The 24,965-nt window shown below is 43.8% G+C and overlaps 1 protein-coding gene and 1 pseudogene across 3 annotated transcripts; both read left to right on the top strand.

Annotated features, from left to right (window-relative positions):
• Window positions 1–878: 878 nt before the first annotated feature.
• Window positions 879–3,694, top strand: LOC136467372 (putative wall-associated receptor kinase-like 16). Of its 3 annotated transcripts, XM_066466056.1 has the most exons (4): window positions 1,145–1,283; window positions 1,402–1,853; window positions 1,934–1,969; window positions 2,053–3,691. In XM_066466056.1, exons 2-4 carry the CDS (start codon window positions 1,544–1,546, stop codon window positions 3,288–3,290), a joined length of 1,584 nt encoding a protein of 527 aa, XP_066322153.1. In that variant the 5' UTR covers window positions 1,145–1,283; window positions 1,402–1,543; the 3' UTR covers window positions 3,291–3,691. The 3 variants fall into 3 exon arrangements, with proteins under 3 accessions (XP_066322151.1, XP_066322152.1, XP_066322153.1); XM_066466054.1 differs by having other exon boundaries at window positions 879–1,853; window positions 2,053–3,693; XM_066466055.1 differs by lacking the exon at window positions 1,934–1,969 and having other exon boundaries at window positions 879–1,853; window positions 2,053–3,694.
• Window positions 3,695–10,985: 7,291 nt separating this feature from the next.
• LOC136467373 (wall-associated receptor kinase-like 6) lies at window positions 10,986–14,368 on the top strand (annotated as a pseudogene).
• Window positions 14,369–24,965: the final 10,597 nt, after the last annotated feature.

The following is a 24,965-nucleotide window of genomic DNA, read 5'->3' as shown; positions in this document are numbered from 1 at the left end:
TCTTTACATCGAGAGCATTTGGTTTATAATTTGTACTCCCTCTATTCTAAATTGTAAGTCGTGTTGGTTTTCTAGATTTATACTTTTTACTTATATGTAGACATAGTGTATATCTAGGTGTATAGTAAAAGCTATATATCTAGAAAAGCCGAATCGACTTACAATTTAGAACCGAAAGACCACTAACTATGAATATTTATATACAACCCACTTTATTTAGTCTACAAATACATACTACATAGCTACTCGAATATGAAGCTGCAGTATGTGCAAACAAACCAAAGTGCGCCTTTTATTTTGATGGTATATAACTAACTCCCACCAAGAGTATGCCTTATCATCTTTTTCAAATTATAGTTTATTTTAGTGTTGTCGTACATCTCTGATTTTGATCAAGTTTATGAAAAAGCTATCAATATTTACAACATCAAATTAGTTGTCAATGAAAATATGTCTTGGTAGTGTATTTATTTGAACATGTAAATATTACTATAGCTCTCTAAAAACTCAGTCAAAGATAGAAAAAAAAAGAACAAAGCTAAAAAAACTATGATTTGCCTCGGAGTCGAAGAGAGTACATATGCAAGAATTGCACTTAAAAAATGTATTTTTATTGAAAGTCTACCCTGGTAAACTCTCAATCACGCACTGAATGATGAATGTGATATATGGCCACATAACTACCACAGCACTCACAGTCCAGAGTCCAACTGTATGGCGATCGAACTACCCGGCGCCGGCGGGCGGGGGACGACCGTAACATCTGATGGGACAGTGGATTTATGGCGGGTTAGAATCTTCGCTCGCGACGGCTTTATACAGTATCTGCGCATGCACGAAACCGTATCTATAGCTTTTAAATATGAGTAGTAGTTCCGGTGACCCAGAATACAATCCCGACACTAAACACCACGCAGACAAGCTGATTGGCTTAATGATGAGCTCGAGTAGAGTAATGGTTTGTGCCATGGTGTTCGCTCTGGCGTGCTTGGCGTTGCCGGCCATGCCACCTGCATCCGCAAATGACGGAGGGATACTGTATGTCCCGTCCGCTGCCGCCATAGCTAGTCACTGCCCCTCCAGCTGCGGGGACATCAACATCTCCTACCCCTTCGGCATAGGGGCCGGCTGCTTCCGACAAGGCTTCGAGCTTACCTGCAACAACCACACCACTCAACCTCCAAAGTTGTTTCTGGGTAACAGCACAACTCAGATTACTGGCATTTATGGTTCCTCGATATCCATCCCAGCTATGTTCTTCAACAGTAGCTTGGAAGAATCTGGTACGAACACCCACAATATATCTTGGAATGCCCCCGCCAAGGGTATTACTATCCCCCGTTATATCACTTTCTTCTTCCTTGGCTGCGATTTTGATGTTGACTTGTTTGACTCTGTGAGGAACCCTATCGGCTCCTGCTTTAGCAGGTGCCAAGGCAAGGTATTGCCGAATCAAGGGCCTTGCTTTGGGGTTGGTTGCTGTCCCATCATTCTACAAAACGACATCCCAGGCTTTCAAGGAACAATTGTTCGGGCTGATAATATGGCAGCACAGTCACATCCTCTGCACCCTGGCATCATGGCTTTCATGTCGGATGCTGGATATTATTACCAGGAAAATGCGACTGATCTTTTGTCAAGTTGGACAAATGCAAGCAAGATTTATGACGCTCCACTTTGGGTTGCCATCATGGACCAACCAAGCTGCGAAAGCGCGCAGATGAACAACGCAAGCTATGCTTGTGCCACCGGCAGCTATTGCCAAAATGAGTCATATGGAGGTTACAGCTGCCACTGCTACAATGGTTATTCCACAGACAACGCTTACCTTTCTGAAGGATGCAGGCAACAAGGTGCTCCCTGCTTGCTTTTCTCTAAAAAAAAGAAAATATTTAACATTTTATGATTTTATCTTCTTGTTCTTACTCTATAGGTATTGCATCAGCTAAGCAACGAAATCTTCTTTTAGGTAAGCCATAGCATACAAAACTCCCTTGAAATTATAATTTGTAAATGTTAACATGATTTCATAACAACAACAAATGCATATAGGTATTGCAATTGGAACTGGTTGTGGCCTTGGCTCCATATTTATTGGATTGGGTGTAATTCTACTTGCCAATAAGTGGAAGAAAGGCATCCAAAAGAGACTTCGGCGAGCATACTTCAAGAAAAATCAAGGTTTGCTATTGGAGCAACTGATCTCAGATGAAAGCGCTGCTAGCAAAACAAAGATATTCTCATTGGAGGAACTAGAGGAGGCGACTAACAACTTTGATGCTACTCGTGTTCTTGGTCGTGGAGGACATGGAACAGTTTATAAAGGGATTCTATCAGACCAACGTGTGGTGGCCATAAAAAAATCCAAAATAGTGGAGCAAACAGAGATAGACCAATTTATCAATGAAGTTGTCATTTTGTCCCAAATCATCCATCGTAATGTGGTGAAACTGTTTGGTTGCTGCCTAGAAGATGAAGTTCCCTTGCTTGTCTATGAGTTCATTTCAAATGGCACTCTGTATGAACTTCTTCACACGGATACTACAGTAAAATGCTTGCTTTCATGGGATGATCGCCTGAGGATTGCAGTGGAAGCATCCAGGGCTCTGGCTTATCTACACTCAGCAGCTACAATGCCAATTTTTCACAGAGATGTCAAGTCTTCAAATATACTCTTGGATGACAACTTCACCACAAAGGTTTCAGATTTTGGTGCTTCAAGATCTCTTTCACTTGATGAGACCCATGTGGTGACAATTGTTCAAGGAACATTTGGTTACTTGGATCCAGAGTATTATCATACCAGTCAACTAACGGAGAAGAGTGATGTATACAGTTTTGGAGTAATACTTGTGGAACTTTTGACAAGAAAGAAGCCAATTTTTATTGATGATTTAGGTGCAAAGCAAAGCTTGTCCCATTTCTTCATTGAAGGACTTCACCAAGGGTCTCTTATTGAAATAATGGATACTCAAGTTGTGGAAGAAGCAGACCAGGAAGAGATTAGTGAAATTGCCTTACTTGCAGAAGCATGCTTAAGGGTAAAAGGAGGAGAGCGACCGTCTATGAAAGAAGTGGAGATGAGGTTGCAATCCTTAAGAACAATGAGGCTGAGAAAAAGACATCATTTACCCGAAAAAGATGGAGATATTGAGCCTTTGCTATGTGGAAAATCTAAGAACTCACTTAAACATATCGATCTTATTAACGCAGCACATATACCACCTCAAGAGACCTCGAGATGCTACAGTTTGGAACAAGAATTTGTATCTTCGTTTAGGCGACGCTAACTACATTATGCTAAGATTATAGAGGGTTTGCTTATATACTGCTGCATCTGAGATATCATATATTTAGAAGTTACATTTAATTTCATATCTTTGGATGAGATTGTTTCACACAGATTCATTTTATGTGTAATATGCACAATGTACTGTAGACCAGATGGCTTGTATCCTTCTATATGATGGCTTGTATCCCTTCTATATTTTCTGTAGATGCATATAGGGTATAGCATCAGGTCCCTGTATTAAAGATAAGGTTCTATAAGAACATAGTTGTGGTTGTCGACAAGTCTATTGATAATTTGATATCAATTGCCAATGGCTCAATCAGTGGCTCCGGTAGGCATCAGACTAATACATGATTTCAACTGCAACACGTTGCTGCACTTTTTATCCTAATCAGGCTAGCACATGATTCCAGGCATCAGACTAATGTGAATTGACACTCATATATGAGAACAGAAAGATATGGCAAACTCACCCTTCCCTTCAATGTCCTTGCATGACAGTACCAACTTCGTTGTCCTTTCATGACATTATCAATAGCACGGCCATCACGTGTATTCAACACAGAACTTCAAAGTCGCATTTGCAGATATGAAAGTATGTACAAGTCTGCCCTACAGATGCAACTGATCTGCATATGGAAAATCTGAATTAGCTTGTCGCATATTAGACTTATAAAACTTCTGTAAGTGCGAGCGTGCATGGATCATCAGTACCTATATTTTGAATATTTTGTACCAACTATCGGTATTACATACATGAAGCAATAAATTCCACTGAAAATGACCATGGCGCAAGGGAGCCTACCAATTCAAGGAGACAACAGTAGCCAAGGCCACGGAGAAAACGCCTCAACCGTCTGCTCGTGCTGCGAGCCTTGGAGGAGAGAGGATGGGATCCCGAGCCTGAGGGGAGCAGTGAAGCATGCCCCGCTCAACCGTGTATCCTTTTCGGCTTTGCCTATGTATACACACCGCTGTAGTGACAGCTGCCTAAAAACTAGCGATGGAACGTATCGAATACACATATGAAATTGATATATGAATGTTACTACTCTCTCTACACTGGTAATTAAGGTCGTTTTGGACAGAATTTAGCATACCAAGGAGTACTTAATTAGGGTGTATGTTTTCCTGTTTTTTCATATTAAATAGGGTTGCGGGTATGGTACATGCAACAAAGGTTTACAGCTAGAGTGGTTAGCGCGTCGAGACCGAAGGCAAGAGACCAATGTTCTCGAACCCTCTTTGGTGCGGTATTTTTGCTGGATTCGTGAATTTTCCCTGCCAGTGTGCGTTGGCGCTCGTAGAGGATTGATGCACGCGTTGCATGTTGTTGCATGGAAGGGGGAGCGGAGGGGACCGGCTACCGAAGGGTCGTGGTTAATGGGGGAGGCGTGCGCGTACAATAAACCAGGAGTTGAGGGGCATTAGCGTCCAAAACATGTTTTGTTAGATGTGGACACGCATACGTGTGACCGTCGGCGTGCCGCGCGCCTCCGTATCTTTCCTAGATTCGGAAAAGCAGCAACTAGATACGTGTGCCAACGGGCTAGCATAGCGGCCCAGGCACGGGCACTAGGCCGTGCCGTGCTTGGCACAAGCACGGGAGAGGCCGGGCCGGGCCGTTTTCGGACCGGGCCAAATCAGCACCGTGCCCGTGCTGGCCCGATGGGCCAGGCCCGTTTGGAAAACTTTACCGACACCGTGCCCGTGGCCTTTCGTCCAATCGTGCGCGGGGGCAGACGGCTTCGCACGCGCGCCCACAGTCCTACATGGCGTGCGTGCTGAGCCCTGCGATGAAGAAGAAGCGTCAGTCAATGTTCCGCGGCGCGGTGGCCACGTATTTCGATCTCGCGAGGCTGCGGAGCTTCGTGGTTTGATTTGCAGCAAGATCGGCACGAAGAAGACTGGGAGGTTGTTCTGGGCTGCAGATGAAGAGCCGAAGGGGTTGGGGTACATCGGGCTTGACATAGAACGCGTCGACGTCGATGACGGTGAGCATGTGGTTGGCAATAGAGAAGAAGAGCTCATCGTTCAGTGTGGCGTAGATGAGCCGTGGCATTGATGAGCCGAGGCAAGAATTTCTTGTCGGGCTTTATGTACAAACAAAATTCATGACTCCGTGTGACGCACGGGCACATATCCAATACTAAGAGCATCTCCAAGAGTTCCCTAAACATCCTCCTAATCCTTGTTTTTTAGAAAGATGAGAAAAAAACCCTCTCCAACAACTCCTAATATTTACTCTTAATCTTTTAGGACTTGGAAAATTCCTCCCCCTTCCACGTAACTTTACGCGGACGAAGCCATGCGCGGAAACGGAAGGAAGGTGTCGGTGACGGAGTCGTGGCCGCGGCCAAGGGCGCTGTAGGCGTGGACGTCAATGATGGAGTCGAGGTCGGAGCTGATGCAAGGACGCGACCCGTGGGCACTGCTGGCGTCGGGGTGGAGGTCGCAGACGGCGAGGTCGTGCAAGATGGCTGAATTGATGGCGTAGCTGCTGCAGGGGCGGTCTTGGTGGCCTCCACACCGCTGCTGCAGGTGGAAGGCCGCAACACCATCTGGACATCCATCCAGCAGCAGTTATCATAGATGCAGCGTCCATGGAGTGCCCTTTGAGCTTTAGATGCATCATGGTCTGGGAGGAAGAAGATGTACGCCACCATACAACTTGTCCTCTCCAAAACAAACACCTTGTTGCCGCCGTATGGTCCAAAGACACGGGATACGCGCGGCGACGAAGAGGTTCGCGTGGAAAAAAAGAAGACCGCAGAAAAAAACATCAAATGGGACCAGCATTTGATTTTTTAGAAGTCAAATATTAGGAACTATTGGAGATGAACTTCTTTTTTTCTCCTAAAACATTTTTAGGAGTTGGCAAACATAGATTTTTTAGGAGGAATATTTAGGGAACTATTGGAGATGCTCTAATACTAAACATATAGTTCTCGTATGGATTCGCATCTAAGTACCCATTTAACTTTGTTATATGTAAATATCCATGTAATGAATTTTAGAAATAAATCATGTAATGAGATATCAAAATATAATAAGTATACTAGACTTTTTGGGGCTCATGTTCATCTAAAAACTATCAAAGTGACCGTTTTAGTCTTAAACTTTATATTTTGAATTCAGTTTCACCTCGTATTAGTCCTTGAACTTTATATTTTGAATTCAATTTTACCAGTGAATAGCAAAGTGCATTTTAATCCTTCAACTATTTCTTTGCTCATTGTCATTACTTGCCCTACATGGAACGTCGTAATGTCGCGCCTGTTAGCTCTAGGACCACTCACGATTTAAGATAAATGGTCACCGTTAGGTCCTAGTGCCCCTGACATTGTCCCTAGCTATCGAATTGGACATCACACATTCGATATTTATATCCAAATAATTCAAAATAAATATAAATATAGATCCAAATATCCTTGAATATGAATGATTGGATCGTTCAGATCCGTATCTAGTTTGGATATCATATATTCATAGATCCGTATCTAGTTTGGATATCATATATTCATATTGTTCAACTATAATATAATTTTTTTCATTCCAATAATTAAATATAATTTCTAGCTTATAGATAAAAACATATTATTTTTTATCATAATTGGTTATTAGTTGAGCCTCATGCTAGGAATAGCTAAGAAAAAGTTGTAGATTTGTTGTTGTTCTAATTTACCCACGTTTTCTTAAATTACTCCCTCTATTTTAAACTGTAATTCGTTCTATCTCTTTTTAGTGTATATCTAGGTATATCGCAATAGTAATATGTCTATAAAAGTCAGAATGATTTATAATTTAGAATGGAGAGAGTACTAAATAGTGTTTATAGCAGCTATAATTATTCCACAAAAATAATGTATAGTAAGATATATATAAAAATGACACTATTACAAGATAACATTCCAAATAACATTAGAATTATTAAGATAAAATTTTCTATTTGACACTGAAAAAATTTAAGCTCTCTTATTTGATAACCAAACTTGAAATCTTTCTTATTTGTCTACCCTTTCAATTTTCCTTACCTATCTGATACTCTTCCATCAGTTTCAAGGTGTAACGGTGAAAGGTCCTAATGGCCAGAGTGGGGTGAATCGCCTATAAAAATTTCTATAACAACACTTAACAATGTGGTTAAACAATTATGAAGCAGAGCGAGTGTTGCGCTAGCCTACTAAAAAATGCAAGCCACCTACCATAATTCTAGTTACTATAGTCTCTAATTCATACAAGGGGCTAAGTCACTACTAATAATTAAGTTAGTGAGCTCTCAAAGACTAACCAAAGAGCCTCACTAACCACTACACAAACAAGAAAGGTAGCTCTCAAAATTAACTACACTAAAGAGCTTAGCTACACTAGAGAATGTAAATACAAGTGAGGGTAGTGAAGATATACCGACGTGGCAAGCGATGATCAATCAATCAATCACAAGAAAACCAATGAAATTCTCGGGACAAGATGACACAATGATTTATCCCCGAGGTTCACTTGCTTGCCGGCAAACTACGTCCTCGTTGTAGCGATTCACCCACTTGGAGGTTCATGCGCTAATAGGCATCACATGCCTAACCCGCAATCAGGTGCCGCACAACCAACACAAGATGGGGATCCACAGGCTACGAGCAATCCACAAAAGTACCTTTTGGCTCTTCGACGGGGAAAGGTCAAGAACCCCTCATAATCACCACAATCGAAGCCGGAGACAATCACCTTCCTCCGCTCGACGATCCTCGCTGCACCAAGCTGTCTAGGTGGCGGCAACCACCAAGAGAAACAAGCGAAATCCACAGCAAAACACAATCACCAAGTGCCTCTAGATGCAATCACTCAAGCAATGCACTTGGATTCACTCCCAATCTCACAAAGATGATGAATCAATGATGTAGATCAGTGGGAGGGCTTTGGCTAAGCTCACAAAGTTGCTATGTCAATACAAATGTCCAAGAGAGTGAGCTAGAGTCAGCCATGGAGCATAAATAGAAACCCCCACGAAATAGAGCCGTTGGGCTCTCACTGCAGCCCAACTCGGGGCAACCGGACACGCCGATTAGGTATGATCGGACGCACGCCTCAACGTCCGGTCAACCATCGCCATCCACGTGTCACCTCCGTTCAACCTCACGCATACGATTCCAACGATCAAATTCAAACCCTCGCATGTTAATTTAAGACCAGACTCACGGCAACACGACCTGACGCACCAACGCGGCATCCAATCGCTCCTGCGCCCGAGCCAGCCACGCAGTGACCAGACGCGTTGCTCCTCGCGGCTTCTCAGCGTTAGGTCACTTCCAGTAAGGATCTAGAGGCGAAATTTCACGACCGGACGCATCAAATCACATGTGATCGGACGTGTCGGTGAGTTAGGTCAACTCTGCCTCGCTCTGTTGCTTGCGTCAGCCTATGTCATACACGACCGGACGCACCTCCGTCGCGTCAGGTCACTACTTGCGCCAACGTCCGGTCAGGGACTGACGCCACGCTCTTCACTGCACCGATGACCGGACGCGCCGAACCCCGAATCCGGTCACTGTGTGACCTGCGTCCGGTCAGAGGAAAACAACTCCTCCACTTCACCAACTTCTCCACCCTTGAACAAATATGCTGACCACCAAGTGTATCACCTTGTACACGTGTGTTAGCATTTTTTCACAAACAATTTCAAGGGTGTTAGCACTCTACTAGATCTAAATGCATATGCAATGAGTTAGAGTATCTAGTGGCACTTTGATAACCGCATTTCGATACGAGTTTCACCCTTCTTAATAGTACGGCTATCTATCCTAAATGTGATCACACCCACTAGGTGTCTTGATCACCAAAACAAAAGGGCCCTATCAAATTCACCTTTGCCTTGAGCCCATTTTATTTTTCTCTTTCTTCCTTTTCAAGTCGAGCACTTGATCACCATGGCCATCACTACCATCAACAAGATCTTCATTTGCTCCACCACTTGGAATAGTGCTACCTATCTCATGATCACTTAGAGCAAATAGGTTAGCACATAGCGTTTCATCAATTCACCAAAACCAAACTAGAGCTTTCAAACGGTGTTAAAATCCAATGTAAAAGAATGTTTTGCCCCTGCTGCCTCACGTGCTGCCATAGCCTCCTCACCGGTGGTGTGGTTGGAAGCCGACGCGACGCGTGGGCCGGGTGCGCAGGGGAAGCCGGCAGCCGGTTGCGCGGGGCATGGGTCGGTGGCCGGGGAAAGGGCATGCGGGCGAGACCGGGCATGCGTGGGCGGCGGCCTAGGCGCGAGCAATCTTCGGCGCCGCATGGGGCCGCAGGTAGTGGCAGCTCCGGGGCATGAGGAGGCTGTGGCGGCGCGTGAGGAGGTAGCACGTGGGCGGTAGCAGGCCATTGCAGCGCGTGGGGGCCATAGGGCGCACCGGCAACAGGTCACGATAACGCGGGTGGCAGCAGCGACAGCTAACCACTGCGAGAGAGACGGCCAGTGGGGACGGCCAGTCACAGCGAGAAGAAAGGGAGAGAGAGGAAGAAGAAAGAGACAGAGGGCAAAAACATCATTTCACAGCGGTTCTCTCACCTCCTAAGCCAGAAATTAATATTTTAATACGTCTGGTGTCCTTCAGCAAATTTGGCACAAACTAGAGTGTTCGCCAGCAAATCAATCTTTTTCAGTGTCCACTGGCAAAGAGACCTCACTTTCAGTGTCAGCTAGCAATTTTTGCCATGATTTTTTTTCTTAATTTAAGTATGCTAGAGATAAGTTCTTTGAGAATAATTATATAATTGAATGCATATTTATACCCATTATTCATCATATATATGCTTAAATTTAATGTGATTACCATATGCCGCTATTGGAACTTAGCATCCGCAATAGTGCCTCCTATCTCGACACCAATTCACTACCAACTCGCGCTATACACTTTTTAGTACCTTGTAGTTCAAAGACTACAATGACTATTCTGCCTATATACGACCAAAACAACGCTTGACCTAGTATTAAGATTTCGTATTTCTTAAGTTGCTGATTCCCACTTTCACATGCAAGACTGGTGAACAAGATAAGAAGATCTCACTTCTTTTCTTGGTTGGCTAAAAATAACCATGCATGCAAGATCTAAAGAGACTCGCATACACGTATTAACTTTGCAGGTTAGCTTCTCAAAGAAGATAGATAGCGTGAGGAATTGATTTCAGTTCTCTCTTTTTTTTCAAAAAAGAAAAAAGATACATAGCATGAGATGCAGACCAGACGTGTAATCCTTAATCATCCAGCATGACAGTGTTGCCAAATGAACGCACTTGGCGAGCCGTTAACTCGTTTATTTGGTTTTGCCATGGCCCATTAGCAATGAGCTTTGGGAGCTAGCTAGTGAGCAACGCACTTGGCGAGTCGTTTTTGGTCCCAGCGACGACTGAATTATAGCTTGATAGGTATGCATTTAATAGAAATGAAGAACTCGTAGATTTGTTTTTCAACTCTAGAGTAAACTAAAATTCGAATTTAATCAAAATCTTTGACCGGTATAGTATTGTTTCGGACCTCACCAAAATAGATAAATTTCACAGAAATTCCATCATTTTGGGCCTGAACCCTGGTAAACTCTCAATCACGCACTGTGATATGCCTCATAACTACCAGACCACACACAGTCATATAGACGCTAGCCAAAGCATCTGCAGCGTCGAAGACAAACTGATTGGCTTAATGATGAGCTCAAGTAGAGTAATGGTTTGTGCCATGGCGTTCGCTCTGGCGTGCTTGGCGGCCATGCTGGCTGCATCTGCAGCGTCGGGTGACGACGGAGGGATACTGTATATCCCGTCCGCTGCCTCCTTAGCTCATCACTGCCCCTCCAGCTGTGGGAACGTCGACATCACCTACCCCTTCGGCATTGGGCCCGGCTGCTTCCGACAAGGCTTCGAGCTTACCTGCAACCACACCACTCAACCTCCAAAGTTGTTTCTGGGCAACAGCACAACTCAGGTTACTTACATAAGCATAGGAGATAGTAACTTAGTTATTATCTCCAGTATAGAATATGGTACTAGCTAGCATGGAAGAATATGGTACGAACACCTACAAATGTATCTTGGGATGCCCCCGCTAAGGGTATTACTATCACCAGTTATTATAACACTTTCTTCTTCCTTGGCTGCGATTTCGATGTTGACTTGTTTGACTCTATGAGAAACCCAATCGACTCCTGCATGAGCAGGTGCCACGGCAAGGTATTGCCGAATCAAGGGCCTTGCAATGGTTTTGGTTGCTGTTCCATCCGTCTACAAAACGACATCTCAGGCTTTCAAGGAACAATTGTTCGGGCTGATAATATGGCAGCACAGTCACATCCTCTGCACCCTGGCATCATGGCTTTCATGTCGATTGGAGATCATTACATGGAAAATGCGACTGATCTTTTCTCAAGTTGGACAAATGCAAGCAAGATTGATGACGCTGCACTTTGGGTTGCCATCATGGACCAACCAAGCTGCAAAATCGCGCAGATGAACAAGGCAAGCTATGCTTGTGGTGGCACCGACAGCATTTGTAGAAATGCATCACATGGAGGTTACACCTGCGACTGCTCCAATGATTTTTACACGTCCAATGCTTACCTTTCAGATGGATGCATGCTGAAACAAGGTTCTACTTGCTTGCTTTTCTCTAAAAAATGAAAATATCACAAACATATCATTTCAATCATCTTGTTCTTACTCCTTGTCAATTTATTATGGTGCAGATTACAACCCAAAGCCTAAAGAGCATTGCCGGAGGTCATGTGGAAACATGACCATTCCCTTCCCTTTCGGCCTCGAAGAAGATTGTTATGGAAACAAAAGGTTCAAGCTTAATTGTACAGCTGGTAACACTACACTTTTCAGCTCAGGAAGTGCACAATATCACGTGATTAATGTGTCAGTAGAAGATGGGACTCTGATTGTCAGCAACACACTAAACAACAATGCAGCTCCATGAAAGAAATGGTAATAGTTAATACCAACGAGCAAGGAGATACTGACTTCGAGGGCCCTGTCGAAGATCAATTTGATTTTTCTATGGAATATGACATTGTTATAAGATGGGCAATAACCAATTCAACTTGTCAGCAAGCTAAGCAGAATATTAGCAACTATGCATGCCGTAGCACAAACAGTTCCTGTCTACACGTAGCACAAACAGTTCTTCCGGCTTCCAAGGAAATCCGTACATACAGGGCGGCTGCAAAAGTACATCCCTCTCATCGATCAGTAGTTCAGTACGTCTACAGAGCATTACATCACTCATACCCAAAAATGGAATGCATATTAGTCGGATCACATGCTCTAACAGAGCTGTAATTCGAAGTTCAATCGGATCCAATTATATAAACATTGGATTTTTTTCCAGCATAGTATAATACAAGAATATATGATACTCTCACCATTCCAAATTACAAGACATTTTGGTTTTTCTAGATACATAGCTTTTGCTATACACTTACTTATACACTAATGTCTAGATACATAGTAAAATCAATATATCTAGAAAAGCTAAAACATCTTATAATTTGGAACGGGGAGAGTATATTTGTAACGGTCAATATAAATGTTGAATAACAAATTAGATGTCTACAGATATTGATGAATGCTCACTGCCAAACTACTGCAATGGTACATGTGAAAATATCCCTGGAAGCTATAAATGCACGCCATGCCCTCACAGTCAAGAATTTGATTCTATTAAGGGGCAGTGTGTCATATCGACTAAGCAACGGAACCTTCTTTTGGGTAAGTCATAGCAAACAAAATCCCCTTGCAATTACATTTTGTAACATTAACATGGTCTTATAACCACAGCAAATGCATATAGGTATTGCAATTGGAATTGGTTGTGGCCTTGGCTCCATATTTATTGCATTGGGTGCAATTCTACTTGTCAATAAGTGGAAGAAAGGCATCCAAAAGAGAATCCGACGAGCATACTTCAAGAAAAATCAAGGTTTGCTATTGGAGCAACTGATCTCAGATGAAAGCGCTACAAGCAAAACAAAGATATTCTCATTGGAGGAACTAGAGGAGGCGACTAACAACTTTGATGCTACTCGTGTTCTTGGTCGTGGAGGACATGGAACAGTTTATAAAGGGATTCTATCAGACCAACGTGTGGTGGCTATAAAAAAATACAAAATAGTGGAGCAAATAGAGATAGACCAATTTAACAATGAGGTTGTCATTTTGTCCCAAATCAGTCATCGTAATGTGGTGAAACTGTTTGGTTGTTGCCTAGAAGATGTGGTGCCCTTCCTTGTATATGAATTCATTTAAAATGGAACTCTGTATGAACTTCATCACACTGATACTACATTAAAATGCTTGCTTTCATGGGATGATCGCATTAGGATTGCAACAGAAGCAGCAGGGGCTCTTGCTTATCAACACTCAGCAGCTACAATACCAATTTTCCACAGAGATGTCAAGTCTTCAAATATACTATTGGATGACAACCTCACCACAAAGGTTTCAGATTTTGGTGCTTCAAGATCTCTTTCACTTGATGAGACCCATGTGGTGACAATTGTTCAAGGAACATTCGGTTACTTGAATCCACAGTATTATCATACCAGTCAACTAACGGAGAAGAGTGATGTATACAGTTTTGGAGTAATACTTGTGGAACTTTTGACAAGAAAGAAGCCAATTTTTATTGATGATTTAGGTGCAAAGCAAAGCTTGTCCCATTTCTTCATTGAAGGACTTCACCAAGGGTCTCTTATTGAAATAATGGATACTCAAGTTGTGGAAGAAGCAGACCAGGAAGAGATTAGTGAAATTGCCTTACTTACAGAAGCATGCTTAAGGGTCAAAGGAGGAGAGCGACCGACTATGAAAGAAGTAGAAATGAGGTTACAATTCCTAAGAACAAAGAGGCTATGAAAAAGACAACATTTACTTGAACAAGAAGGAGATATTGAGCCTTTGTTATGTGCAGAAGCTAAGAATTCACTCGAACATATCAACCTTGTTAATGCTACCCATATAATACCTCAAGAGACCTCTAGGTGCTACAGTTTGAAGCAAGAATGTGTGTCTTGGTTTAGGCCACGCTAACTACATTTGTGCTAGATAATAAAGGGCTTTGCTTAGATACTGATTTATCTGAGATATAATATACTGTGAGCGCGTGTGGGACTAGTACCTATCTTCAGAATATTTTGTACCAACTATCGGTAATGCATGAAGCAATACATTTCATTGACAAATGACCATGGCGCAAGGGAGCCTACCAATGGCGCTGAGACGCGGCGAGGAGTCGAGGTGCTCGAGGACGGAGTAGGCATTGGCGTAGAAATTGGGCCTGAAAGGATTTTCCTTGATGGGCCTGGGCGGTGCTTTCGTAACTATGGCCCAAGAACTGCTGTCGGCAGCGTGGGTCAAGGACTTTTAACACGCCATTACGCCAAGCATCCATCCAGCCAGCAGCATGCTCACCGCGCTGGGGCCTCATGTCCGGACAATCCTTACTCCCAATTCAGTGCTGTTAGTTCTTTGCCTTGACCATTTGCCAGCAGCTTCGGCCAAGGACGACGAGGAGCCTAGATGCAAGCCAATGCTAAGTGAGATACTTATTACTTCATGGTACGAGCATGAAGCAGCAAGGACACAGGCTTAGCTGTCTGTGCTCGACTGCTCGTCCGGCCCCCGTTGCGCCTGCAGCCAGCGCATGTACGCCGGATGAGTTTAACACAAATCTTCTCTAGTAGTGTCGATTTGCTTCCCTGAGCTTTTTGCTGAATTTAAAAAGCACTATCAAATTCGAATACCGGACAACGCACTCCTTTTAACTTTCAAAACCTGAAATTCGGAGATGACCTCGTCCCTCTCGCAGCTGGTCTCCATGAGTCAAGTGCATGCACTCGAAGCAGAACACGCAATCGGCTGCACAAGGCCTTGCAAGCGGGACGGTGGATTTCAGAGATCATTTGTGGTGTCTCAGTCCAGGCGCTGGTACAGTACCTAAACCTCTGGGATCGACTGACAGAAGTAAACTTGAGGCAAGGGTGACTGATAAGCTCATTTGGCGCCGCTCTCTGAGTTGGGAGTTCAACACTTCAGCTCCAAGTTGTCCTACACAGCTCTTCATTATCTTGGATCCCTACCTTTTGAATCAAAGAGGAAGTTTAAAGTACTTCTTCCGTCCTAAAATAAATGTATATCTCGCTTCCCGAAAAGTCAAAATTTTTGAGTTTGATTAAATTTATAAAAATATACTAATATTTATGATGTATACTAACAATCGTTAGATTGAATATGAGTATACTTTATAATAACTTATTTGAAGATACAAATATTGATACTATTTTCTATATTCTTAGTCAAACTTAAAAAAGTTTGTCTCCTCGAAAAATGATACGCGTATTTATTTTTTAAATATATTTTCTGTTCTTGCCGTGCGCCGGTGTAGAACAGCAGTGTGGCCATCTTCCCCCCCCCCCCCCCCCCCCCCCCCCGCGGTGGCGGTGGATTTTCTTTCTTCTTTTACCCGGTTAGGGTTAGGGTTACACACTTGAAACCTGGCTCTAGTACCATTGTTAGAATCGTAGGATTGGTACCTCTGTGTGTAACCCGTAGATCCGTAGTTAGGCTCCTCGACCTTGCGGAGCTTCACCGCAGCGGCAGCATGGACGTCGATGCCGCCATGGATGCAGCCTCGCGGACGCCAGTGCTCGGCGTGGTGGTGAGGCAGTGGGGCGTCGGAGAACCTGCATAGGCAACGGCAGTGGTGGTGACGGGCTCATCCCGTCGCTGGCAGCACGCTTTAGGATCGGATTAGGGTATCTCTGTAGGTGGGTGGCGGCTCCGTTGAACCTCGTAGTCCGAGCCCTCACCCCCACCTTCCTTTTATGTGTGTTGTGCGACAGGGGGCCACCAACCGGATTTGGGTTGGGCTCCCCCGATCAGAGAGCAGAGATGAGGGCCCAATAGGCCGTTGGGCATATTGGTGGAGATCAACTAACATTCTCCTCCTTGATCTCATTCCATCTTTCACTTTCATATCATTTACTTTTGTTCATTCCATTACAGATTAGCTCATAGAGCATGTCTCATCGTCATGGTCCATTGCCGATAGACTTAACAACTACAACTCACTACTCTGTTCTGAAATAGATACTTATCTTTGGGCCTTCTTTTGTCCAGGAATATTTTAGGCTTTCCCTTAAAACCCAAGCTAGCTACATGTTCTCTGAACACCATGTTCTCTGAACATGTTGGGTGGTAAGCCTTTTGTAAGCGGATCCGCGAGCATCCTTTCTGTTCTTATATGCTCAAGACTTATGACTTGATCCCGGACTTTATCTTTCACAACATAATACTCTATGTTAATGTGTTTGGCAGCACCACTTGACTTATGTTGTGAGCATCCTTTACTGCCAGATTATAATCGCAGTATAACTTTAGTGGTCTATAGATGTCGTCAACCACCTTCAAACTGGGTATGAACTTCGTTAGTTAATTCACCTGCCCGTTGCCTCATAACACGCTACAAACTGTCATACATTGTGGACGATGTAGTGACAGTTTACTTTGAGCTTTTCCATGAAATAGCTCCCCTTTGCGAGATGATAGAAAATCCACGTCTGGATATGCATTCACTCTCGCATAATCAGAATCTGAATATCCCACCATGTGGAGTGAATCAGATCTTCTATATGTCATCATGAGGCCTTTCGTTTCTTGCAAATAATGCAAGACTTTCTTTACTAATTTCAGTGTTCTATTCCAGAATTCCTCTGGAATCTACCAAGTAAAACCCGGTAACAAATGCCAAGTCAGGGCGTGTACATACTTGAGCATGTTGCAAGATTCCGACAGCTGAAGCATATGGAACCACTTTCACTTTATTGATTGAGCTCATATTGGTTCCTAGGCCATTGAAAATCCCCATATCCGTCGCCCTTGACTATAGGAGCAGGTGAGGGTCTACATTTGTGCATACTGAATTTCTTTAAGATCTTTTCCATGTATGCCTTTTGTGATAGTCCTTATACCATTTTTCTTCTATCTCGGTGAATCTCGATTCCTAAAACGAACGAAGGTTCACCAAGATCTTTCATATCAAATTTTGAGGACAAAACTTCTTTGTCTCCTGTAGTAGACTGACATCACTACTAGCAAGTAAGATATCATCCACTTACAGGACAAGGAAGATAAACTTCCTATTCTTAAACTTTGCATAGACACAATTATCCTCTACATTTTCTTTAAATTGTATAGACACAATTGTCCTCTACATTCTCTTTAAAACCCAAAATTCTTTATTGTCTGATCAAACTTCAAGTACCACTGTCTTGAAGCTTGTTTTAATCCATAAATGGATTTCTTTAGGCGGCATCACATTCGTTCTTTTCCTTCCATGACAAAACCTTTCGGTTGTGCCATGTAAACATTTTCCTCCAAGTCTCTGTTGAGAAATGCCGTCTTTACATCCATATGATGTAATTCTTAATCGTAATGTGCCACTAATGCCATTATGATTCTGAAGGAAACCTTACATGAGACTAGAGAAAAGGTCTCATTGTAATCAATCCCTTCTCTTTGCATAAATCCTTTTGCCACAAGTCACGCTTTATATGTTTCTATATTCCCTTGAGAGTCAAGTTTTGTTCTGTAGACCCATTTATAGCCTACTGTATTGGCTCCTTTAGGAATTATTTCCAAATCCCAAACTCTATAGGCATTCATCGATTTCCAATTCATCTTCCATGGTCTCAAGCCACTTTGATGAATGATCACTTCTCATGGCTTCTTTAAATGAGGTGGGATCATCCTCCATTTGAAATTCCTTAGTGTTATACACTTCATAATCAGCAGAAATAGCTGATTTTCTAACTCTTTGAGACCTTCTAGGGGCCTCCACATTTGGCACAACTTCTGTTTGAGGCTATTGTTGCTCCCCCTCATGTGTGGCAATAGGTTCTATAGGATCCTGAGGAACAGATTCCTCATCGTCATTCATTATTGCCACAGGTGGAATAACAACAGGTGCTGGCACCACAGTATCTAGCACTGTCGGTGCAGCTATAGCAGGTAGTGAGAAAAATGGCTCATGAATCATTGGAGTGGACGCATACACCCGCTCCACTTCAAGGACAATTTCTCGAGCTACCATGCTCCCCCTCATCTTTTCATCCTCTAGGAAAACAGCGTGTCTCGTTTCCACAAACTTTGTATGTCTCTCTGGACAGTGGAAAACGAAAACCTTTTGACTTTTCTGTGTTGCCAATGAAATGGCACCTTACTGTTTTGGGATCTAACTTCCCAATGTTTGGGTTAAATCCTTTAGTCTCAGCAGGGCTCCCCCACACACACGCAAGTGGTTTAGTGAGGGTACACTTTCTGTCCACAACTCATACGGTGTTTTGGGCACCGATTTACTTGGTACTCTTTTGAGAATATGAATAAGGTTTTTAACGCATCCATCCACAGGCTCAACTGTAAGGTGGAGTAACTTATCATACTGCCCACCATATCCTTCAGGGTACGATTGATTCTTTTAGCTACTCTATTCTGCTGAGGTTCACCCGGTATAGAATACTGGGCTACTATGCCATTCTTTTAGGGTATGCTGACCGTAGTACTCCTCCACGGTCAGACCTGACTATCTTAATCTTTAATATCTTAAATTTATCCAATACATCTTTTCTTTTTTGGATTGGATAAATATAGCCATAATGGGAGTAAACATCTGTGAATGTTATGAACGAATCATAACCATCCACACTCTTTACAGGAAAACCGACCACAGATGTCAGTGTGGATAATCTGTAAAATTCATGTGCTTCGTTTGTCATCTTTCTTTACATACTTTCCTTTTGTGCATTCTCTGCATTGTTCTTAATCTGAGAGCTCTAATGGAGGAAGAGTATCATTCTTAACTAGTCTTTCTATTCTCCCCCTCGAAATATGGCCTGAACGATAGTGCCATGATTTCGACGACGCATTGTGAGCTCTCTTATGCCACCATTATCAGAGTGACTATCTGTCACCAGCTGCTTTATCAGCTGGATAGCACATGTCTTTGAAGAGCCAGTGAACCGACTCTTTATTCTATCGAGGTACTCGGTGTCCGTGTCACATTCTAGGATTAAGCCCACAATTGCGGGTTCAATCATGTTCTTTATCACAGCCAAACATTTCTTGTTGGCAGTGACCCACTTTCTATGCTCAAAAGCCATAGGATATCTTTTGGGATTCAAAATCCCTTTCTTTAGTTGCCCAAGTGGCATCATTCTCTTTTGTCTCCCTCATCGGTGCCACAATCTCAGTGGAACACGGTGAGGTGACTACCCAGTCCACCTTAGACAGGATGAAAACCAGATCATAACTTTTCTTAACATAAAATTAACACCATTTGCATGCATTGATTCCAACATTGGTCAAAATCAAAACATACAACTATTCTTATACACTAATTCTACATCACCGTTGGGCAGAAATAGAATTAATGCATAAATCATTAACTTTCACAATTGTTCTTACACACTAATTCTACATCACCGTTGGGTAGAAATAGAATTAATGCATAAATTATTAACTGTTACAACTGTTCTCATACACTAATTCTACATCACCATTGGGCAGAAGTAGAATCAATGCATAAATCATTAACATTACGATATTGTTATTAACAACGTTGGTCAGAAAATAACAACATCATAATCCATGACAAATCTCTTTTTCTCCAATTAAATACCACTTTGGTTCAAAATAACTAGAGAATCAATAATTTCTTTAGCTGTGGAAAAACTCTCTTTTTCTTGAGTTTTACCCACAGGGAAAATTGATTTTCCTATTTTCTTTAATCTATTAATCATTTTCCAGGAAATAAACATTTATTGGAAAAACTTTCTTTTTCTCCAGTTAAATACCATGTCGGTTCAAAAACACTGGAGAACTTACTTTTCTTTAGCAACGGAAAAAATCTCTTTTTCTCCAATTAAATACCACATTGGTTCAAAATAACTGGAGAATCAATAATTTCTTTAGCTGTGGAAAAACTCTCTTTTTCTTGAGTTTTACCCACAGGGAAAATTGATTTTCCTATTTTCTTTAATCTATTAATCATTTTCTAGGAAATAAACATTTACTGGAAAAACTTTCTTTTTCTCCAGTTAAATACCACATTGGTTCAAAATAACTGGAGAATCAACATTTTCTTTAGTAGCGGAAAAAATCTCTTTTTCTCCAATTAAATACCACATTGGTTCAAAATAATTGAAGAATCAACAACTTTACTTTGGCTGTGGAAAAATTCTCTTTTTCTTGAGTTTTACCCACAGGGAAAAATTTCTTTTTCTATTTTCTTTTGAGCTATTTATCCATTTTCCAGGAAATAAAACCTTTACTGGAAAATGAAAAAACAAAAAATATGACTCAAATGTTTCACTGTTCTTTCGGCCCGGCCGCTAAAACAGCCCGGCCCCTCTGCTTTGACGCGAGCACTGTGCCCGGCCCAACTCCTTTGACGTGAGTACTGTAGCTCCCAGGCCGCAACCTGGGCCTAGGCTGCCAAAGTTGTGCGGCCGCGCGCACCCCCGTGGGCCGATCGCTGGCCCGTCCAATCTCGGCCGTCCGATGGAGATCGACGGCTGCGCGTCGATTTCGCGTGAACAAAACCGCGGCCGCGTCCCTCGACCGGAAAACCTAGGCCATTCGCACTCTCTGCTTCTCTCTCTTCTTTATCTCTCAGCGCCGCTCTCTTCTCTCTCAGCGTAACCAGCAGCGACCGAGAGGACACCGAGTGAGCGAGCGGGCGGTGGAGCGACCTTGGCGCCGTCGCCGGCCCCCTCACCGGCACGCGTGCTTCCCAACGGGTGAGCACGCCGCCGTCGAGCGGCCTGGCCGCGGTGCCCCCTTTTGTCGAGCCCGGCGAGCAGCAGCCCCGGTTCGGCCTTTCTTCTCCCGCACCGGCCAAGGGCCGGTTCGGGTGGGTTTCTTCTCCCTTCCCTTTCTCATTCCCCTATTTCTTTTCGATTTGGTTCTTCTCTCATCTGAACTGATGTGGGGAATGGGGTTAGGGTTAGGGTTCGTGTGCCGACCCTGTTCTTCTCCCCTTCCCCTCGGATTTGAATCTTGTTCCTCTTTTCCGAACTGGTTATAGATCTAGGGTTCGGAATCCGACCTGTCATCTTTTCTGATTTGTCTTTTCTTTCTTTTCTATTTATTTCATCCGAATGGGAAACTAGGGTTAGGGTTAGGGTTCCGACCCTTCTTTTCTTTCTTTGGAATTTTCTTTCTTTTCTTTTATTTCTTTTCTCTTTTGGATTTATGGTTCGGCTCTGTTCGTCTTAAGGCCGAAACCTTTCTTTTCCCCCTTCCTTTAACCCAATTAGGGTTAGGGTTAGGGAGTGTTCGGTTCTTTTTTGTTCTTGCCGTGCGCCGGTGTAGAACAGCAGTGTGGCCATCTTCCCCCCCCCCCCCCCCCCCCCCCCCCGCGGTGGCGGTGGATTTTCTTTCTTCTTTTACCCGGTTAGGGTTAGGGTTACACACTTGAAACCTGGCTCTAGTACCATTATTAGAATCGTAGGATTGGTACCTCTGTGTGTAACCCGTAGATCCGTAGTTAGGCTCCTCGACCTTGCGGAGCTTCACCGCAGCGGCAGCGTGGACGTCGATGCCGCCATGGATGCAGCCTCGCGGACGCCAGTGCTCGGCGTGGTGGTGAGGCAGTGGGGCATCGGAGAACCTGCATAGGCGACGGCAGTGGTGTATTATCATACCAGTCAACTAACGGAGAAGAGTGATGTATACAGTTTTGGAGTAATACTTGTGGAACTTTTGACAAGAAAGAAGCCAATTTTTATTGATGATTTAGGTGCAAAGCAAAGCTTATCCCATTTCTTCATTGAAGGACTTCACCAAGGGTCTCTTATTGAAATAATGGATACTCAAGTTGTGGAAGAAGCAGACCAGGAAGAGATTAGTGAAATTGCCTTACTTACAGAAGCATGCTTAAGGGTCAAAGGAGGAGAGCGACCGACTATGAAAGAAGTAGAAATGAGGTTACAATTCCTAAGAACAAAGAGGCTATGAAAAAGACAACATTTACTTGAACAAGAAGGAGATATTGAGCCTTTGTTATGTGCAGAAGCTAAGAATTCACTCGAACATATCAACCTTGTTAATGCTACCCATATAATACCTCAAGAGACCTCTAGGTGCTACAGTTTGAAGCAAGAATGTGTGTCTTGGTTTAGGCCACGCTAACTACATTTGTGCTAGATAATAAAGGGCTTTGCTTAGATACTGATTTATCTGAGATATAATATACTGTGAGCGCGTGTGGGACTAGTACCTATCTTCAGAATATTTTGTACCAACTATCGGTAATGCATGAAGCAATACATTTCATTGACAAATGACCATGGCGCAAGGGAGCCTACCAATGGCGCTGAGACGCGGCGAGGAGTCGAGGTGCTCGAGGACGGAGTAGGCATTGGCGTAGAAATTGGGCCTGAAAGGATTTTCCTTGATGGGCCTGGGCGGTGCTTTCGTAACTATGGCCCAAGAACTGCTGTCGGCAGCGTGGGTCAAGGACTTTTAACACGCCATTACGCCAAGCATCCATCCAGCCAGCAGCATGCTCACCGCGCTGGGGCCTCATGTCCGGACAATCCTTACTCCCAATTCAGTGCTGTTAGTTCTTTGCCTTGACCATTTGCCAGCAGCTTCGGCCAAGGACGACGAGGAGCCTAGATGCAAGCCAATGCTAAGTGAGATACTTATTACTTCATGGTACGAGCATGAAGCAGCAAGGACACAGGCTTAGCTGTCTGTGCTCGACTGCTCGTCCGGCCCCCGTTGCGCCTGCAGCCAGCGCATGTACGCCGGATGAGTTTAACACAAATCTTCTCTAGTAGTGTCGATTTGCTTCCCTGAGCTTTTTGCTGAATTTAAAAAGCACTATCAAATTCGAATACCGGACAACGCACTCCTTTTAACTTTCAAAACCTGAAATTCGGAGATGACCTCGTCCCTCTCGCAGCTGGTCTCCATGAGTCAAGTGCATGCACTCGAAGCAGAACACGCAATCGGCTGCACAAGGCCTTGCAAGCGGGACGGTGGATTTCAGAGATCATTTGTGGTGTCTCAGTCCAGGCGCTGGTACAGTACCTAAACCTCTGGGATCGACTGACAGAAGTAAACTTGAGGCAAGGGTGACTGATAAGCTCATTTGGCGCCGCTCTCTGAGTTGGGAGTGTTGGAATCGTAGGATTGGTACCTCTGTGTGTAACCCGTAGATCCGTAGTTAGGCTCCTCGACCTTGCGGAGCTTCACCGCAGCGGCAGCGTGGACATCGATGCCGCCATGGATGCAGCCTCGCGGACGCCAGTGCTCGGCGTGGTGGTGAGGCAGTGGGGCGTCGGACAACCTGCATAGGCGACGGCAGTGGTGGTGACGGGCTCATCCCGTCGCTGGCAGCACGCTTTAGGATCGGATTAGGGTATCTCTTTAGGTGGGTGGCGGCTCCGTTGAACCTCGTAGTCCAAGCCCTCACCCCCACCTTCCTTTTATGTGTGCTGTGCGACAGGGGCCCACCAACCGGATTAGGGTTGGGCTCCCCCGATCAGGGAGCAGAGATGAGGGCCCAATAGGCCGTTGGGCCTATTGGTGGAGATTAACTAACAGGAAGTTCAACACTTCAGCTCCAAGTTGTCCTACACAGCTCTTCATTACCTTGGATCCCTACCTTTTGAATTGAAGAGGAAGTTTAAAGTACTTCTTCCATCCTAAAATAAATGTATATCTCGCTTCCCGAGAAGTCAAAATTTTTAAATTTGATTAAATTTATAAAAATATACTAATATTTAGGATGTATACTAACAATCGTTAGATTGAATATGAGTATACTTTTATAATAAGTTATTTGAAGATACAAATATTAATATTATTTTCTATATTCTTAGTCAAACTTAAAAAAGTTTGTCTCCTCGAAAAATGATATGCGTATTTATTTTTTAAATATATTTTAGTACTCCCTTTGTCCCAAAAAAACCATCATCGCGGCATTTGAAGTACGTCCAGAAAAGAATAATGTTTTAGACATAGGTCCAACTTAACATTAATTTTCCGTGGCTACCTGCCCGCCCCATCCCTCCCTCGTCGTTCTCTGTCTCTCCCTCCCTAGCTCATATTTTCCTCCGCCCCCTCCTCTTCCTCTTCACCAGTGGCCCCCTCTTCTCCTCCGCCGGTCGCCCTCCTCTTCTCTTCCATCGGTGGGAGGCCAGCGCACACCCTCCTCTTCTTCTCCGTCAGCGTGGAGGTGACACTGCCTAGCGAGGCTACATCGGGGCGGCGGAGATCCGGCCCCTCCCTCCTCTGCTCCTCCCATGGCCGTCAGTAGCCTCTCCTCTCTCACCGTCGGAGAGAAGGCTCAGACGGAGAGGGCACGGAGTCGCTAGATCTGGCATGGGCTATGGCCTCCCTTTGCAGTGCTCAACAAGGAATGGACCAGCAGCAAGGCGAGGCGAGGCGAGGCTTGGCGGCCACCGGCCACCGTGTGGATCTGAAATTTTGATTGTGAACCGGAGAACATAACATGACAGAGACATTGTGGGACTATTTTGGTCTTTTTTCCTTGCTTATTGGTTGTCGTGGTCATTCCTAGAATGACAATAATTCTGAGACGGTAATTCTAAGATGGAGG

Source organism: Miscanthus floridulus, chromosome 7 (assembly GCF_019320115.1).
Source record: "Miscanthus floridulus cultivar M001 chromosome 7, ASM1932011v1, whole genome shotgun sequence".
NCBI lineage: Eukaryota > Viridiplantae > Streptophyta > Magnoliopsida > Poales > Poaceae > Miscanthus > Miscanthus floridulus.
Note: the sequence above shows the minus strand (reverse complement) of the source record. Positions and strands in the feature narration are given on the sequence as shown.

Excerpts from the sequence above, each read along its gene's own strand:
- LOC136467372 (XM_066466054.1), top strand. The coding sequence starts at position 935 with ATGATGAGCTCGAGTAGAGTAATGGTTTGTGCCATGGTGTTCGCTCTG. Across the intron at positions 1,854-1,933 it reads TGAAGGATGCAGGCAACAAG|GTATTGCATCAGCTAAGCAA; the intron begins GTGCTCCCTGCT and ends CTTACTCTATAG. Across the intron at positions 1,970-2,052 it reads GCAACGAAATCTTCTTTTAG|GTATTGCAATTGGAACTGGT; the intron begins GTAAGCCATAGC and ends AAATGCATATAG.